At 32.3% G+C, this 20,782-nt stretch overlaps 1 protein-coding gene across 3 annotated transcripts in view; it reads left to right on the top strand.

The window, feature by feature from the left end:
* Nucleotides 1–20,782, top strand: part of LOC126888882 (probable chitinase 10) — a 137,139-nt gene that overhangs the window by 50,691 nt on the left and 65,666 nt on the right. Inside the window, exons 1-2 of one of the 3 annotated variants that reach the window (XM_050657315.1) lie at nt 3,346–3,364; nt 17,818–17,905. In XM_050657315.1, the coding sequence (XP_050513272.1) occupies nt 3,362–3,364; nt 17,818–17,905 (91 nt within the window). In that variant the 5' untranslated portion in view covers nt 3,346–3,361. Of the gene's footprint in view, nt 1–3,345; nt 3,365–16,672; nt 16,715–17,817; nt 17,906–20,782 lie in introns of those variants that run through there. The other 2 variants (XM_050657313.1, XM_050657314.1) reach the window with 2 other exon arrangements.

Genomic DNA, 20,782 nt, shown 5'->3' with positions numbered 1-20,782 from the left:
ATATTTTTTTAGACATTCTTCGAGGTAAGGCTGTCGAAATATTTTTTGTTTTAAGCTTATTTTTTCTTTAACAATAATAGATATGATGATTTTCACCTTTTTTTGGAAAAAAATTCGTTGTTTTGACTTCTGAGTGATATCAAAAAGTCAAAATTCGATAAAACTAAAAAAACTCGATAGCGTTACCACGAAAAACTCATAAGCTAATAAAATCTTTTTGAATTTTTTGTTTACCATGATCCAATGATGAGCTCTGATGTCCACCTCAAAATTCATTGTTTTTTGAGGTGTCTTTAAAAATTTGCCACCGTTGGCTTATTTTTCAATATTTTTCCTTGAATTTTTTCTTGAATAATCTATGAATTCTGCTGAATATGCCTATTTAATTTAAAAATAAAATAACTCTACCATACTTTCAAAAAAAAATGTGCTTTAAATATTGATTTCAACCCCTACGGCCCCCCTTAAGGATAGCTATGACACGATTTTTATAGGCAACCCATATGCTACAAATATTTGTCTAAGTATGAAATTTAATAAGAAAAAATGTTTCATCCGGCAAGCAGATGGAAGAAGAGCCTAGACCGAAGAAGAATATCGTGGTTCCGATGTCTCTGAAAGTGGTATCAAGAGGCATCCCCTAATCTGTTTCGAGTTGCCGCAAACAAAGTTAGTATTGCCTATAATATTATCTTCAACGTTCGATAATCGGACAGGGTACTAAAAGAACATCTTATCTATGTGAAAGAACAAGAAGATATATGTATAGCGTCGGCCTAATGTGTCCAAGATATTCAAATTTAGACTTTTGATGGCATCTGTTAGCATTATCCAAAAGGTATGTACGGCTCTGTTTTTAAAACGCTTTTCTTTACTTCAATAGTTTGCATTAAATCTTTAGATGTTAATTTGATTGCCTTTTCTTCAATGCAAATTAATGAAAATTTGCAGACATATGCATTCGCGGGAACAATACACGAATAGTCAATAAACAATTTTTTTGTTTATTAATTGTTTAAATAAAAAACGATTTTAACGGAAAATGCTTATTCTCTTGTTTTTTAGAATGAAGAAACTTGAAACTTTTACATATTGTAGCTAATTATATGAACTATACATAATTTCACTTTTTACGTTAATTGTTTACGTTATGCTTCATAAATAAACAATAAAGTTTCAAATTTTTTGCATATTCCGACTACTTTTCATGTTTGTGCATTATATGTTTTATACATATTTTAATAAACATGACGATATATTTTAATGTTTGAAAAGTGTAAGTCTAAAAAGTAAAAAATAAAAAAGATGAAAAAAATATTTTTAAGAAACGCTTTTCATTAGTTACGAGTGACTAAAATTAAACATATTATAAAAAAATCAACTAAAAAGCAAAAAATAAAAAAAAATTGAAAAAATCTAACACATTCGTTAAAGGAAAGTGTGGTGCGAAAATCGTTTATTCGATGAAGATGCGCCACGCTTATCTTTGACGAATGTGTTAGATTTTTTTATTTTTTTTTATTTTTTGTTTTTTAGTCGATTTTTTTATAATATGTTTAATTTTATTCAATCGTAACTAAAGAAATGCGTTTTTTAAAAATATTTTATTCATATTTTTTTATTTCTAATGTAGTTTACTAGATTTTGCGTAAAATTGTGAAAATTAAATCTGCAAAGTCCATTAATGTTGAAAACCATATGAAATCTGCGCAAGTCTTACAAGGCCGCTCTTGTTAGTAGCCAAACTGTTCAAACGTATCGGTGCTTTTCTGATGGTTATAAAATAAAAAGTATATTTATTGTAATCGGGTGAATACCTACAGAGTACAGGTTAAAATGACAAACATATTGTTCGATAATTAAACAGATTGATTACTTAAAACGTGAATGTAAATTGTTTAGGGACTTGTGAAATTTTTAAATTATATTTAGTTGTATACAAGTGGAGTTATGCATAGTTAGTTTTTTTGTGCGTCCTGTAAAATCAGGTAGGTACACTTCCCACGCACAAAATTCTTCCATTAATTTTTGATTAAGTTTGGCAATTTATAACTTTATTATTTGTTGTCCCATTTTCGTGTATTGACATCGTTTGTTATTATTCCGGTAGCAATATACATTTTTGCCTAGATGACATTATAAGGGGGGAATGGAAGCGTTGTATTTTCTCCTAACTTTAAAAAATTCTGTGGAAAAATTGAAGAGCTGATTTTGTTTCACAGACCTTTAGTATTGTCCCAAAGGCATTACCTACTAAGATTTTGATTTTTGAATTATCCTAATATCTCTTTGTAAATAAAAAAATATCTCTCAATTAAAACGATGCTTTGAAGGTTTATTTAAATAAAAATATCAAACGCAATAAAATTAACACCATAAAACAAAATTTACAACAAAACAAAACAGTTAAATAGCGAGTATGACTACCTCTCGCAGCAATGATTGTTCGGAATCTGTTTGGTATCGAATAAAGATGTGTTATCATTGCCTGGGGAATAGCCCGATATTCCTCCACGAGTGTCAACCTTAACTGTACCAAATTTTCTGGAGTCCTAGGAGGACGGCGAATAGCTATTTTCAATTTATTCCAAAAATTCTTGAGAGAATTGAGATCTGGGCTGCATGCGGGCCATCCCAATCTTATCAATTAAACCTCAATTTAAGATATTCATATTTATGAGTCAAGCAGTGTTTTTGTTTACAAAAAATTGTGCAGCTCTTATAAAAAAAGAGATATTCGGATAATTCAAAAAACAAAATCTTAGAGATGCCACCGGGAAATAAGAAAGGACTGTGAAACAAAATCAGCTTTTCAATTTTTCTACAGAATTTTGTAAAGTTAGGAGAAAAAATAACGCTTTTATTTACCCCCGGATAATGTCATCTAAGCAAAAATTTTTTATTACCAGGATAATAACAAACGATCTCACTACATGTACCTACAAACTGAAGCAAGAATCTTGAAAATCAGAATACAAATAAAAAAGTTATAAATTGTCAAACTTAATCAAAAATATTTAGTGGTGGAATTTTGTGCTGGGTAGTGTATTTAGGACTTACCTATGCATTATTCACATTAGGCCGACGATATCTTGCCAAATTGTCAAAAATATAATCAAAACCCGCAAACCCAATCCTGCTCTTGGTAATGTTGCCGCAAGCATATATCTTTCATAGTTAGTGTTGTTGACAATTTCCCTCCTTATAAGCCAAAACAGGCCAACACGACTAAAATTTTAAAACAATGAAACATTTAATAATGTTTGCGTAAGGTGTTTCGATTATGGATTTTTATGGGATATTTTAATACAAAAAAAAAATAAAGGTTGTATGTCGTTTCCAATAGCGATAGGAACAGAATATGGTACGTAATATTGATACTACATATTATATTTTTTTAAAGCATGGTAATTATAAATATTAGTATCTAATTTGCTCGTTACTAAAAGACCTATACGGTCAACTAGTACTTAAGGGCTTGGGCGCAAAATGTCGCCTGTCAAAATTTTCACTTTGTTTTAAATGTGTTAAAACTAATAATTATTTGCAAAAAATTTAAACGCAGAATGAAAGATTACGTTATTATCGGGGGCCAAAAGTCTGAAAACTTCTATGTTTATTTTAATAAGTTACAGGCGTGAAAAAATAGAGAACATTTGGTGTGACGTTTAATTACAAATATCTCGTGCGAAAGAACCTTTTTGGTTATTCTAAGGGATTTCCGGCCCTCGGTAATAACGCAATCTTTCATTCTGCGTTTAAATTTTTCAAAAATATTTATTAGTTTCCTCAGGATTCGAAAAAAAAAATGAATACATTTAAAACACATTGAACATTTTGACAGGCGACATTTTGTTCCTATGCCCTTAATTTAGGAAGTTTATGTACAAATAAATTATTATGTATAGATCAGTGTACCTATCAGTGATTTTACAACATTAATATTGTTAAACAAAACGAAAGCCAAAGAGGAGATTTAAAGACTTCTTAGGATACGCTGGAAAACAAATTGTAGTCCTAGCCTAAATCCGAGCTTTCTATACTTTGCAAAGCAAACGGACGATAAATGATATAAATGAATAGACGTGGGGAATCTTCAATTGACATTCCACAAGACGTCAATTTTATTTAAGCAAAAATCCAACGAATTTGTTTCCTAGTATGTACTCAATTTTGTGAGCAAACGAAGGTACAGAAATACAGTTTAAGATTTAGTTTTGATACAGAGCCCACTACCATTAACTTATTATGCTCATTTCATCCTATTCGACTCCTCAGAGTGACTAGTGGTGTGCTCTATGATAATAATGTTATTAACTTCTTTAGCTTCATATGAACGGTTGTCAAATTATGCAGTATTGAATTTAACAAAATGTTTTCGATGGCGCAATGTTCATGCAATAATAAATTGAGGCCTAGGAAACTAAATTTTCAACCTACATCACATATATCCTTCTTCTTAACGTGTCCCATCAGTTCCCCTTGACGTTACAGGCCTATCAAGTCTCCTTGGTGTTAACGGCTAAACACTATATATGTTGTTTTTGAACTGTTATGTTTAGGCCAAGCTCTCTTTTCACTGTGACAAGGATATTTAAAAGGCATTGTAATCCATTCATGTAATCACTTAAAATAACTGTATTGTGTGCATATCTGATTGTATTTATCAGAATTCCATTAACTCTCACACCCCATTCCAAATTATGCAGTGCTTCTTTAAATATTCTATCTGAATATAAATTAAATAACAGCGGAGACAGTATACAACCCTGTCGACACCTCTTTGTATTTTACATATTTCTGTTGATTTTTCATTTATGCAAGCTGTCGCTATTTGACGCCAGTATAATTTTTCTATGATTCGTACGTCTTGACTCTCAACTCATTTATCCTTTCATATTTTAATTAATTTGTGATGCTGTTCTCAATCAAAGGCTTTTTCATAGTCAATAAATACAACAAAGACGTCATTTCTGAAGCCAAATTGTGTTTCATCCTGGTCTTCATCATGATCACATATAGACCGTCAGAGTTCAATAGAAGTTCATTCATGATTTTATCCCTTATGCCTATGAGAGTAACGAAAGATGAAATAAAGGAGAGTGAAATATGTGAAAACTGTGGGGTTTTCGAACCCTGTGGGGTTTCCTTACTAGATTTCTATGGAATTCGAGGTATTTCTTCGAACTGGTTTCAATCTTATTTGGATAATAGAACACAACTGGTTAGAGCAAATTAATGATACAGACTCTAGTCTCAAAAATGTTGTATGTGGGGTACCACAAGGTTCAGTATTGGGTTCTCTACTTTTTCTTATCTTTATTAATTACATCACTAGCTTAAAAAGCGAGGGAAAAGTTTTTTTGCTGATGATACCAGTATCACTTGGATCAACTCAAATATCGCAACTCTTCATGCTACTATAACTTCTGATCTACTCACAATAAAATCCTGGTCCGATTCTAATTTACTCTCTTTTAACATAGATAAAACAGTAGCTCCTATAAAGGAGCTCTTCAACCCTTACCTCTTCATAACAGCCAGATCAGTATCATTGATTCTGTAAAGTTTCTTGGTATTTTTTTAGATAGCAACCTTAAATGGTCCCTTCAAATTGATGTGTTAAGCAAGAAACTATCCTCAGCTTGCTTTGCAATAAGATCTGTTTCGAAGGAAATGAATTTAGCCTCTTCCAAAATAACACATTTTTCTTTGTTCGAGTCCCATCTTCGATATGGTCTCCATTTTTGGGGTTCTGGTACGGCTGTCCAATCCGATGTTATTTTTAAATTACAAAAAAGGGCAATAAGAGATCTCTTTGGCCTCAGAAGAACAACATATTGCAGAAGCTACTTCAAAGATCACAGGATTCTAACACTACCTTCTTTATATATTTTAGAAACTGTTTGCTTAATTCGTAAACATCTACATGTCTTTCCAGATAGACCTAGACATGACTATTCCACCAGAAATTCTACATTTGACATCTATTTACCGATCCCGTCCATTGAGTTAGTAAAGAAATCTATATTATATTCTGCAAAAAAACTTTACAACCATCTCCTTCTACAACTTAAATCTGCAACATCTTTCCCCAAGTTCCGTAAAATGACTAAAGCCTATTTATCTCAAAGACCATATTATTCAATAGCAGAGTTTCTTAACCAATTACTAAGCAAGTACAGTATTCTTATTTATAAGTAGAATTTTAATCTATATTTAAGTGTCATATGCAGCAGCTTAACTTCGTATTAAATTTCTTAAGGTCGATTATGCAATTTGCAAATTTTTTTAAATTTTGCAATACAGTAGAACCTCGATTATCCGTCAAGGCACCGGACCAAGGGTATAACGGATAATCGAAAAGACGGTTAACAGAACATTAAAAAAAATTAAAAATTCATAGTACAACTCTCAAATTTCATTTGTATATTTTGTTTGACAATACAAGAGGGATTTGTATTTTTTGGGTTCGTACAATCGAATCAATTTAAAATATTCTGAAATCTTTGTTTGTTTTACTGTTGCTTCACATTTTGCGACGGCTGAATTTCTTAATCGGCATAAGATCATGCAATCTACTTTATTGGCTTCTTCTTGTTGAGAATACCACTCGATGAATTATTCCATGTGTGATGCAGCTTCTCTAGATTATTTATGCAAATCTTTGTCAGTTACAATAGGTTCATCAACATATCTACAGTCAAATTCCAAGTCTGTGTCAGCTTCTGAATCTTTTTGGTCCGCCTTTGTTGCCATTTCAACGATTTCTTTATCTGTCAGCAATGGATAGCCATTTGTGTCCTCATCACAAATCAAATTAACTTTTGAAGTTATATTTCTTTAGGCGCGATTGTGATTGAGGGTGAATTTATATTGATCTGCGCGCATGCGCACACCGACAGTTTGGTATTAGTCTTTATACGGGCTCTGATTGGGTGTTAAAATGATCTGTCAATAATTGTTCAATATGGAGGTTATCGGTAAACAAAAATGTTGTATTATATATTAGTTGTTATTGTTGTGAGGACAGAAATAAAATCAAATTTATAATTATAGTGACTTTTTAAATAGTTTTGAAAAGCCACAGGTACGTAATTCTAAATGTTTCAGTTATATTCCAATAAAAAATTATCTTCATACCTATTTGGAAAATGTAAAAAAAAATAATGTACTTATCTAGTATTTGCTATGCTATACCCCTAGTAGGCAATGCTTTAATTTACATAATCTGATTACGAACAAACTTTCTACAAATTTTCATCTAATGTATCGTTTTCTTACTCTATATATTGTTGTATTTTAATTCGATAAAAATCAAACTAATAAAAATTCATATAAACAAAATGTCAAAAAGTTGTTCAGTTTGTGTATATTCCCACATGATGTATACGCGAAGGGGGTGCAGTTTAAAATCGCTTCGACTCTCGTACGGCGGGATACACGGGAAGTAGGTTCAAGCCCAAAGCAAGTTATATTATTTTTTTATTTTTTTTATAGATTTTATGATTGTATATTGTGAAGTATATTATTATATAATTTTTTTCAGAAAATACGTATTTAATTAAAATTTTTGGCAACAATTATTGTTCAGAAATCATTTGTGGCATTTTTCAATGTGTTTGTGTGTGTCTTATTCTTTTATTTTTTTAACTTTTGGTATTGTTTTAATAAAATTTTTTGGAAAGTAGTAGAGAAACTGTTTAAAGTATATTGATTTCGTTGAAATCATATAATAGAAGTATAACTTCTTACGTGCGTACAAAGTACATACATTATTTTTTTTTATTTTTATACATTAAAATTTTTGCTTATGTAGTCAATACAACGTCTGTATGTACCCTGACGGTTAACAGAGGTGACGGTTAATGGGGAGACGGATAATCGAGGTTCCACTGTAGATTGTTACTGTTTTTTGTTTCACTTCATTATATTTTATTTATATTGACGATTTATATCATTTTAGTAAATTGTATTTATTTGTTATTGTTCTTATTTATGATTTTTGTAAGTTTTGTCTATAAAATTGTTAAATTTTTCATGACAAAGCATACTTCTATCTATCTGTCTATCTATCTGTGTAATATGTTTAGAAAATTCTTCATTACGCATGTCTCAAAGCCTTAATAACGCCATTCGTAATTTTCTGGAATTGTCTTTGTCAGCTTGTATATAACCGTTATTTTAATATAAAAATAAGATTGATATAATATGAAGTAATAAACGTACAAAATAAAAAGCAACCTCTTTGTGCTCAGGGTGTGACAAGTTAACCTTGCATATTCACAGTGAATAAAAATAAAGCAATATGTTGTAGGTATCTGACAGTTTTTATATTAATTTAATGTTCTCAAGAGCAAGGCCAAATGGCAGTATTAGCTTATAATGGAAGCAGAAATCAATTATTGTAGGGTACGCAGTTACTTTACTGATTCCTTTTTGGGTTGCTCAATATTTTCATAGGTTTGGGGTCTACTAAGAAAAACAAAGCCTATAATAGTCCAATAAAACTTAAAGATCGAAATATATTTTGTTAAAGAGAACGGTTTCTAATTTTTTTTTGTAACTCTTAGGACACTAGAAGTAAACAGAAAGTTATAATCCATTAAAAACTTAAGGGGGTAGGCGCAAAATCTTGGTCCATTGCTATTTAAATGCATTCATTATTTTCGAATGCTAAGAAAACTAATAAATATTTTTGAAAAATTTAAACGCAGAATGAAAGACATCATTATCGTGGGCCAAAAGTTCCTTAGAATAAACAAAAAGTTTATTTTGAATAAAATATTTAAAATTAAAATTCACACTAAATTTTCTCTTTTTTTCACCCCTGTAACTTATTAAAATAAACATTATAGCCGTTTTCAGGGACTTTCGGCCTTCGGTAATAATATAATCTTTCATTCTGCGTTTAAATTTTTCAAACATACGTATTAGTTTTCTCAGGATTCGAAAAAAATGAATGTATTTAAATGGCATTGGAGCCTAAAATTTGCGCCTACCCCGTTAAGTATATAAGACAAAATTTCTTATTTTTATTTTTGTTAAGTGCAATACCTTATTTATTTTACTCGTTTTAATTGTGCCACATCTCTGTAACTATAACAAATGAAGCACCTGTGAATTATAATTTAGGTTGTTACATAAGATCATTTATCTTTTGATGAATGACAAATACACCGAAAATATTTATAATACAGCCTAGCTACTCTTGCATATCATTGGATTTATTACTTTTTATTATCGTAAATAGACTAGTTACATAACGTTTTGCTTTCTGTTGAGCAAGAGACCTAAAATGTAAGTAATTAAAAAATATTACTTATTGCAGTCGACTAGTATTTGATTGAAATCATAAAGTAGAACATGTTATTATTTTTAGGGTATGTATGCGATTAGACTCGCCCAGGTGGACCGGGGCAGATTTTATCCGGTGAAACTTTGAGTTGGGGTGGATATCTGAATATAATCTGATTCTATTGTTGGCATCCATTTTGTTGACCATTTACAATGTATATCATAAGGATTACCAATTTTTAGGGCAGATCTGATTGGGGGAATTCTAGATCTCAGTCACTGGTGCTCTTTTGTGACCTTTGTGATTGTATGATGATGAGGTGCGAGTTTTAATTGCCTTTAGCCGATTAGCGGTACTATCACGTATATCATGGTACTCTTTTTGTTGATCTTGTCGTTATCATTAAGACAGAAGAACAGAGTATTTATCTTCTACTGGAAACAAATTAAGAGAGCGAACATTCTGTTGTCTACGGGAGTCAACAGTGAAGAGAGAGCAAAAAAAGCACGATTGTTCGCTCAGAGCATCAAAATCGAAGAGATTCGAGGTATTCTACCAAGTGGCAACATCCTTCCTTCAACACAGACCTCGCACCTTTCGATTATCATCTATTCCCGAAACTGAAGAAATTCTTGGGTGGATAGGTGTTTGAAAACTCTAAGATGAAGTGATATCATGGCTCAGGCGTTTGGCGGTAGAGGACTACAATACCGGAATGAAAAACTGATTCGACGATACAATAAATGTCTTTATTACCAAGGCAACTACATTTAAAAATAGTCTAAGTCTGAGGTACTGTGACTGAGTGTAAATTAAATTTTTGTGTTGATATTTTTTGTTTTTAATTTTGTACGCCAAAACATTTTTTACTTTCTGGACGACCAATATAACATACGCTTACATTAAAAATTATTGTCTTCTTTTTCTTCCTCTTTATAAGCAATTCTGCTTGCTCATTGGTAGGGAATAGTCCTAGGATCATTTCCTATATCATGCCGCTATCATACGCTAAAACCTTGGGGGTGGTTGCCACCCCATCTCGGGCGCGGGAATTGTTTATTACATTTTAACCATGTAGATCGATAAAAAAAGTGATTCTAGGAAAAAACTGTTTTTTACATTTTCTTCGTAAAACTAATATTTTTCGAGTTATTCACGCTTGATATTTAACAGTTTTTCGACGAAAAAATTGACTTTTTTAGAAGGTTTTTTGAGAATACCTCAAAAAATATGCATTTAATCAAAAAAACTGTAGTTATCAAAATTGTATCTTTTAGTAATACAAACCAAATTCTTTTCCAATAATATTTTTAAGACCAATACAAACCGAGATACGGCATGTTAAAGGTTAGCTTTTTTCGTCAAATGCATAATTTGAAATATTCAAAGCCAAATAATGGGAAAATTTTGCATTTTTCGAGGAAAACTTAAATAATTTTTTCTCAAGTATACAACTAGACCTTTCAAAAAAATAATAAAAAGTTTCTAGCATGAAAATTAAGCGACTTATAAGCAAAAAATATCGGTATCTGCTTTTCTCTATGAAAAAATCAGTGAAAACAACCCCCTATCTTCCTAATTCAAAATTGGTCTTACCTTTCTGTAGTTCCTTTTATATTTATATTGTCAATACATTCAAGGAGTTTGACCTATTTAAAATGCCTAATTTTGGAAAAATTGGAGTTTAAAGAAAAATTGATTTTTTGCAATTTGGTATTTTTTCACCGTTTACTTCAAAATATCTCCGAAAATACTGAAAATACGAAAAAAATTATAAACTACTAATAACTACTATAAATTGTAGCTTTTTTAATGACTAAAATTACCCTGTACATAGGTTTTCATTACAGTGAATAATTAGCGAGATATAGCTGCTTAAAACCTCTATTTACTAGCAAACACCCCCTACAGCAACGGTAAGTAAATTAGACGGACTGTAGCTCTTTAAAAATCCTACAAAATCATTTTAGAAGAAACTTTTTATCGCTAAAACTATATAAAATATTTTTCGAGGTATTCTCAAAAAACCCTATAAAAAAGTCGATTTTTTCATCGAAAAACTCTCATTTTCAAGCGCGAATAACTCACTAGTTTTACGAAGAAAATGTAAAAAAAATTTCTTTCTTAGAATCACTTTTTCCATCGAATTACATGATTGAAATGTAATAAAAAATTCCCACCTCCGAGATGAGGTGGCAACCACCCCCAAGGTTTTAGCGTATGATAGCGGCATGATATAGAACAGGGGTTCCCAACCTTCGAGCAATTGTGTACCATCTGGTATATTTTGAAGATTTTAGAGTACCAATAAACACCGGTTTGGGAGAGGGGACATGGAATGGAAGGAAGACCCCAATATATTTTTAGAAATACATGTGCTATCAGAAATATTTGTTTTGTTTTATCCAGAAGTCAATTAAGAATTTATTTTTAAAACTGTCTTCTGTGAAATCGATGAATGTGTCCTGTAAATTCTGTAATTCCAACTCATTTGGTGGGGTTCCTGCAAAAAGATTTCTGATTCAGTCAAGTTTGGAATAATCTTCAAAGAAATATTTATTAAAAATTTCTTGAAGAGATTCCAAGTGAAGAATTATATCGGCAACCACATCTGGTATTGGAGATATTTCGTTTTTGATAAAAAATTATGACAGCGTAGGAAATGCAGAGACATCCTTCCCCTGTATTTGAGAACATAAAAGAACTAACTTTTTCTTGAAGGATTTCATTTTCTCATTGGCTGCGAAGGGTGCTGTGTCTGCTCCTCGAAGACCCATGTTCAGCGTGTTAAGTCTGTCATTACTTTTTCAGTTAAAAGCATTAAAACTTCTTACCTCAGTTTGAAGAGACGGGTGAAAACTTGTGCTGGGGTGAAGAATCGCGCTGGCATTTCGCATCGTAATCGCTTGTTTCACCCACACGACGCGTACCACCTGAAATCTTCCCGCGTACCACCAGTGGTACGCGTACCACCGGTTGGGAACCCCTGATATAGAAAATGATCCTTGGACTATTCCCTACCTTCTGTGAAAATTTCAAGTAAATTCATGATGAACGAAAAACTTGCGAGCCAAAATGCTTCATTTCCTCAATCGTCTATTGGGGCCGACCGAACGGCTCTGTCCCGTCATACAGCTGACCGACTATAATAACTTTTATTTATACTTAATTTAGAATGCGTGTACTGATTTTCAGCCTTAGTAAATGGATTTAATTACCTTCGTAGGAAAGCAACTTTGATACCCTCTCAGTAACCCCTGTTCTACGTTTCGCTTGACCGACCGCAGTATGTTTCTCTACACACTCACAGTAATCAACTGTGAAAAATCTAGCTTTAGTAAATTCAAAGAGATTTTTCAGCGCTGCCTCTTGGTCTACATCGGTTTGCAGGATCTCCCTACCCGGGGGAAAATGGACTAGGATGTTTTCCTCTATTCTGAATCCAACACACGGCAAGTATGGTACGGTGTTTAGAACATTTCCACCCAAATAAAAAAAAAGAAATACAGATCGAAGATAAATCACTACAGATAGCGAAAATAGAGGGCCTCACGCTGAACTGCATTTATCGGGGTATCACACCCATTGGGGGCGCATTAGAGTGCTATTGGCCCGGGGGGGGGGGGAGTGAAATCTAAATAGAACCAGTCAAAATAGCATTTGAAAATTTAATTTTCTTTTTAAATTAAATTATTGATTATTATGTGTATATTACAATTTTTTAATTTCATAATTTTCTTTTCTCATTCATAAATGTTTAAATGTGCGTTTTCGCACATGTATTATTGTGATTTATATTTAAATTTTAATTACCCATAGTTATAAATACTTTAATAAGAGTTTTATTAAAATGCAATGTGAGAAAATAAGTGAAAGTGATTGAAGGTAAAAGTAGCGTTCATATATTACTAATTATAAGGTATGTGAAAAATGATTGATGTGTGTTCTTTATATTGCCACATCAACAAAGTCAAGTATTGATTTCATGGAAGTAATAATAATATGTATGTATAGGGAAGATAATAAAAAAAAATAATTTTTAATAAAATTAAATTGGTATAGATAGGTATTGGCTGTTCGCATTAATTACTCATAACAATCTATCTATAGGCTTCATCTATGATGTGATGTAATGATTTAATTTATTAATCGTTTTACTTTATGATCTTAAAATTTTTATTGTAAATGTATATCACATTGGTCACCCAGAAAGTAAAGAACATTTTGGCATAAAAAATTAAAAACAGAAGATATCAACAAAAAATTTAATTTACAAAATTACAGTACCTTAGACTATTTTTTAATGTAACTGCCTTGGTTGTCAAGACATTTATTGTACCGTGGAATCAGTCTTTCAATTCCGGTGTTGCAGTCCTCTACCGCCAAACGCCTGAGCCACGATATCACTTCATCATTGAGCTATTCATCGTTTCTAAACTCCTTTCTATGCAAGACTTCCTTCAATTTCGGGAATAGATGATAATCTAAAGGTGCAAGGTCTGGGCGGAAAGAAGGATACTCGAAAATTTACCATTGTAGACTTTGAAGTTCTTGCTGAGTTCTTGTCAATGCAAGCAATGCAATGCATTGGTCCAAGCATTGTCGTAAATCAGAAAAAGATACGTTCCATCAAACAACTGGAAGACGTACTCTCAAAGGTAGGCAATCATCGAGAGATAATAATGATGGTCGACTTGAACGCAAGAACTGGAAGAAGACAAAATAATCTAGTAATAGGTCACTTAATTACCTAAATAAGTTAAGGTAAGGTAACTTAATTACCCAAGTAACTTTATTTTTAAAAGCTTTGCACTTTATGGATGCGAAACCTGGCAATTCACTAAGAGAACGGAATAAAAACGCCTTAATCTGAAAATGCATTTTTGGCGTAGATCAGCAGATATATCCTGAATTATGCACGTAACAAACTAAATCTATCTATCTATCAGCGAGGTTCCTACAGCCTCTGCCGCTTCTCGCATTTCGACCGCCATCGTTTTCTGTCCATCCATTCGTCTTCTTTGATGGCTCTATCTTTCATGATGTGCCGTACATTTTCTTCCCAGGCAACTGAAGGTCTTCCCCTTCTTCTTCTTTGGTGTGGTATGTAATTTAAAGCTTTCTTTGGCCATCTATCTTCATTCATTCGTTTCACGTGACCATACCACACTAGTTGTCTAGTTTCAATTTTATCTACACTGGAATATACCGTATGTGTCCTCCTTCTAATATCTTCATTCCTGATGTGATCTTTTTTAGATATACCACACGCTCTCCTTAGATAATCCATTTCTACTACTTCTATTCTTCTCCTATCTTTTTTTGTCATCTGCCAAACTTCTGCCCCATAAGTCATAATAGGCTCTACCAAGGTACGATAGATTGTCAATTTCGTTTCTTGCCTTATATCTTTAGACCACAGTAGAGAGCTCAGAATGTTTACCGCTTTTTTGCCCTGCTGCGTTCTCTTTTCGATGTCTCTTTTGGTAGTGCCTTCTTTAGATATTATAGATCCGAGATATTTATATTCATTACATCTTTTCGTGGTTCTAATTTCTAACTCTGGATCTTCTTCATCATCCCCTATTTTAAGATACTCTGTCTTTGACATATTCATATTGAGGCCCCATTTTTCATATTCTTTCTTTAGTTTTCTAAACATGTAGTCCATGTCTTCCTCATCATTCGCTACGACTACCTGATCATCTGCAAAAAACAAAGTTGTTAGACATTTACCACTGCCTATGTCTATTCCCATTCCGGATACTTGTTTCCTCCACTGCTCTAGCGATGATTGAATATATATTTTAAATACAGTCGGAGACAGACAACATCCTTGTTTAAGACCCTTTGATATAGGGAATGAGTCAGATATAAAGTTTCCTTCTTTAACGACACTTCTTGCATTTTTGTATATATTTGCGATAGCATCCACATACTCTCTACTGAGACCTACCTTCGTCAATGTTTGAAACAGTTTTTTCAAAGGTACCGTATCGTATGCCTTCTCCAAATCTACAAACAATAGGTGGGTAGATAGATTCCTTGCCTTCCGTTTTTCTATTACCTGCTGCAGAACGAATATATTATCAGTGCACGATCTTCCTGCACGAAATCCACAAACTAAATAATAAGACAAATCATGGACAGAACAACCACCATCATAGAAGAAATACAGCAAAAACAGATTATTTGGTACTGGTATGTACAGAGAATGACACATTATCGCCTGTCGAAATTAATATTTTATTGGCAGCCAACTGAGTGAAAAGAACGAGGAAGACTGAAACAACATGGCTTGATTGAGTCTAAAAGGCAATGTCAGAGAGATATCCAAGACCAGGAATCCTTAACATAAAGCCCTGGCGAGACGGGACTCATCCACTCTGCCTGTGTGACGCGAACCTGCAATTGGGGTGCCCTTCAGTACTGGTCGGGGTAGTCTCAGGGAGCTTCTTCTACGGAGGTTCAAGGACTCCTGGGCCAGTTGTGGAGGATTAAGAGAGGCTAGACTCCACATAGTAAGGTTATCTACACTGCTTCTTCTAGATAGTAAAAGATGCTCCTTGGTGGTCAGTATGCTCACTGTATGCTCACTGTAGACTCTGATGATGCCTTCATCTTCTTGGACTGGCGGATAACTCACGGTGACGTCTATGTAATGAGGAGGAGGTAACCTCTTCACATGTCCTCTGGGAATGCCCGGCATTGGCCTTTCAGATGTGGCAAATCCTGGGGTCGGCATCTAAGCAGCCCAGCCAGGTGAGGGAGTTGCCTCTTAAGAGACTTAAGGCTTTCTGTGAGGCCATAAGGTTTTTGGGGGATTAGACGCTCGGGGTAGCATCGGAAGATTTGCAAACCCTGCTGATCTTGACAGACATGGGAGCCCGATGCAGGCTGGGCTCCATAGAAACGCCGAAGACCAGGTTCCTATGGTCAGTGAGATAGGGGTAATACAATGGACCTGCCGTAGGAGGTCTAAATGTCTGAAGGGCTCACAAGTGGGCCCTGCCCCGATGTACCATACAATACCAACATAAAGACCAAAGTCTTTAACAGTTATCTTCGCTTTCTTTTTTTCTGTCATGTGCCTGTTATTCCATATCCTATATTTTAACACCACTGCTATAACTATCGCAGTTGCCCTATAAACATTGTATCCAAACATCCTATATATTTATGTTATCTTTTGAAACAAATTGAAAAAGGTAGGTAGGTAAAAATTGTCATTGAATAAAAATTGCAAAACAAACGGTACTCATAAAGTTAACAGTTTGTATAGTAATTATCGATACAAAAGTGAAATTTCAATTTGAATTACACCTTAATAGTAAACATTATTAAGTCGTTGTCATGTATGTGTTGATGTGACTAAAATAAACTTTCACGATGTGCGATGTGCAAATCGATTTGCGGGTGAATATCAGAAAACATAACATAACGACAAACAGTGGACTGTGTAGCAATAGACTTTATACACTTCTCCAAGAAATTAAGGCACCACCTTAAAAATTGGTCATGTTTAATGTCTTGAATTTCCTAAACCTGTTGTCCGATTTAAGTGATTTTTTAAATATGTTATAACCTTATTCTTTTACAATATCGATGTAATAATATTGTTGCTAGCCAGGTAAATTTTTATTGTATACCGGGTGTACCAATTAAACTGCGATTTTTTAAAATACTGAAATTAAAACCCAACTATAGCCTCATGTTTTCTGTTTTTGTATCCATTCGCTTATGTTGGATAATACCAATGTTAGGTACTTTAACAACTAGCCTCGTTTTTCATCAATACAGGGTGTTTTGAAATAAGTATGGCAAACTTTAAGGGATAATTATTCTGCTTGAAAGAATAATGACCATTTGCTTTATAAACTTATGTCCGCAAATGCTTTATTTCCGAGATAAAAAGTATTTTGCAATTTTTCTTACAAACTGACGATTTATTTATTGCTCTTTAACAGGTCAAGATATGCAAATGAAATTTTGTGGGGTTTAAGAGGTAGTTATTGCGCATTTTTTGACATACAATTAAGAATTTTATGATTAATTATTTATATGGGAAATAAGCCACAATTAAAATGAAAAAAATAATTTTATTAACGTTTCGACGCCCAAATCGGGTGTTATTATTTATTATTATTAATAAAATTATTTTTTTCATTTTAATTGTGGCTTATTTCCCATATAAATAATTAATCATAAAAATGCCACAAGGAAATAGCTTCAGAATAAGAATTTTATGTTTACCATTTGCGCGCTTACGGGTAATATGACCGTATGTGCGCCAATGGTGAATATTAAATTCCTGGAAATAAATTTCCATGATCGAAATTTTCAAAAATATGATATATGTATAGATAAATTCAGTAACACAGTAGAGAAGGAAAAACAACAGGTTTATGAGGTGGTTATAAAGACCAAAATCAAGTAAATATTTAATCTCCACATTTTGTTTGTACTATAATATACTTAACCATTAATCACGAAATTAAAGTTTTCTATTTTTGTTTCAGATTCTTCGACCAACATGTAAAATAAGGACTTTTGTGTTTTTGCTTGTGATAGTGATTTTATTAGTACACGTTGTTTCATCAGAAAGGGGTAAGTTATTTAACATTAGAAATTGTTTTTATATGTTTTTAGTAAGGTTTTAGTAATTCAAATTATTATATTTAGCACATTTTTAATTAATTTAATTGTATTCTTTGATTTAATAGTTTTTTGGTATCCACAACTTTTTTATAAATGATGTGATTCGTGAAATGTAGCCTCAAAAAACCATATATATTAATAGGGGGACTATAACTAATCACCAAAACATAAATCAGTGGTCTGGAAATAGCTGAATTACCTCACTACCTAAAAAAATTAAAAAAAGTATCTACATAAATAAAAATAAGCAAATAAACAAAACCATTCAAATATTAAAAAAATTATCATAAATTACTAAGAAGAGCATAAAGAATAAATAAAATAAATAGAAAAAATATAATACCAATATATGGAAAAAATATAAAAAGCAACAAAAATAAAAATAAAAAATATACTATTAAAATTATAAATAATTAATTATTCGCCTAATTGGAAACTATAATTTGAACAATCAAGAGTCGTACTTAATGATAACAGTTTTGATATTTCTTTTACCATTTGAAAATCCTCGTTTTATGTTCTTACACCATAACATTTAGCCTTTAAAATTCAAACCAGAAAACTGCAGTAATTATGCATTGAGTAAACATACCATAAATAGTATTTTTCATCATCAAGTAAAGGAGGTTATAAGTTCATGACTATAAACAATATTAGTCCATTGAAATGTTACATTTAGTGTGCATTTCTTAGAGGAGTCAATTTTATTTTTTTAATGTGTAGGGGGTTCAGTAGAAGCTTAAGTTCAAATTTTTGGGGTTGAGGCCCTTGTCCCCCGGCCGCCATCTTAAAAAAAGGGGTGCAAAGGGCTTTCGCGCTGTATCTCGTAAACTAGCTACCCTACAGAAAATTGAATTTCACATAAAATGTAGCAAATTAAATTTTCTACAGTTTTATATCTATTACTTTTTATCGCAAAGTGACCAACAAAAAAGTTATAAACAAAAATAAGACAAAATTTTGTAAGAAATTTCCTTTTGGAGGTTATAACTTTTTTTACGTTCAATTCACAATAAAATAACATAGCGATTTTGTAGAGGATTTTTCAATAAACAATTTTCACTATAAAGTTGTTTAATTCTATTTATTATCTAGGTTTTACAGCGCTCCAAACTTGACCAGATTCTCGAATTCTCGTAGAAAAATAATGCTTTTCTATCTATACATTAGACGAGCGGCATTAACCGTTATGCCAACCACGAAAATCAAATTTAAGGTGAATGATCAATTTTGGTCTATTTTTATGTTTTCGAGGTCGCTGAATCCGAATATGAAGTTTATTTTTATCTAGAGTTGGTGGAACATGTTAAAAAATACATTTTATACAAAAATGCCAAAAATCAATTTTGATGATTTTTCAAATTTACCTCGCTGTATCTTTGGTCGCTGTAAATATTTCCTTTTAAAAATTTTACTGTGTCATCTTTGAAGCATGTAGATAACAATGAAATTTGTCCAAAATGTTTAAACACATTAAAAAAGAAGTTGTTAATTTATTAACATTTTGTCATCATATTTCGTTAGTTTCATGTTTACTTAAAAAAGTTGAGTGACAAACTTTTTAGTTTATAATTTTAAGCAACACAACAATAAAATATAGTTCGTGAAGAAGTTTTTTGGAAAATTTTAAGTCAAAATATGTAATAGGAAAAAAGTTATGTTACTTCATATACAAGCGGCACACCCCAAAAAACGCTTATATCTCGAGATCCTGACCACGGTGTGGTGAATGGCTAATTTTTATCATACTTTCTGATTTTGATATCAAAAATCGTTTTTTTTGCTCTGCTTAAGAATTTTGCATTTTGCGGTTGCGTCATTCTTCTTCTGAAGCGGCGAATTTGTCCTCAAACAACTTCTTGGGCCTTTTCTATATATGCTTAGAGTTATAAGTTTTATAGTGGGAAGAAAGATCAAAAACAGATTAATAATAGCATAGGAATGTTAAAATAATAATAAATTGTATTAATAAAAAATATATATAGATAGAAAAGTAAACCTAACTTTTGTTTTTATTGTATCCCTATGAGCATTCGAGAATCTGGTCAAGTTTGGAGCGCTGTAAAACCTATATAAATAAACATAATTAAACAACTTTATAGTGGAAATTGTTCGCTAAAAAACCCTCTACAAAATTGCTATAATGTTATTTTATTTTAAAATGTACTGAAAAAAAGTTATAACATCCAAAAGGAAACTTGTTAAAAAAAATTTACCTATTTTTGGTTATATCTTGTTTGTTGGTCACTTGACAATAAAAAGTAATAGAAACAAAATTGTGGAAAATTTATTTTACTACATTTTATGTTTAATTAGATTTTACGTAGGGTTGGTAGTTTACGAGATATAGCGCGAAACCCCTTTGCACCCCATTTCCAAGATGGTGGCCGGGGGACAAGGGAGGCGACCCCAAAAACTTGAACTTAAGCTTCTACTGATCCCCCCTACACATTAAAGAAATAAAATTGACTCCTCTAAGAAATGCAAGGTACGGTCTAAAAAATGTAACATTTTAATGGACTATATGGTCTGTTTATTTTACAATTGTTTATTTACAATTTGTAATTCTCACATCTAACTTAAGTATTTAGAAATATTAGTTCTGCAGGAAATATGGCAAGAGAATAGGGATTCAGGGAAAAGAGTGAAATAGTCTAGTCGCAACATAGGGGGTCCCGTGGGCACTTTTAGCTCGCCGCGATTTGATGGTGGTATTATAGGTTTTTTGAGTCGCTGAATCCAATGGAAGTGGTCTGGAAGCCCAAATGTGGTGCGTTTAATTGTTATTAACAAATTATGGTAAAATTAGGGGTTTTTCAGGAATTA

The sequence above is a fragment of the Diabrotica virgifera genome, chromosome 7 (assembly GCF_917563875.1).
Source record: "Diabrotica virgifera virgifera chromosome 7, PGI_DIABVI_V3a".
NCBI lineage: Eukaryota > Metazoa > Arthropoda > Insecta > Coleoptera > Chrysomelidae > Diabrotica > Diabrotica virgifera.
This window is presented reverse-complemented; position numbering and strand designations above follow the sequence as displayed.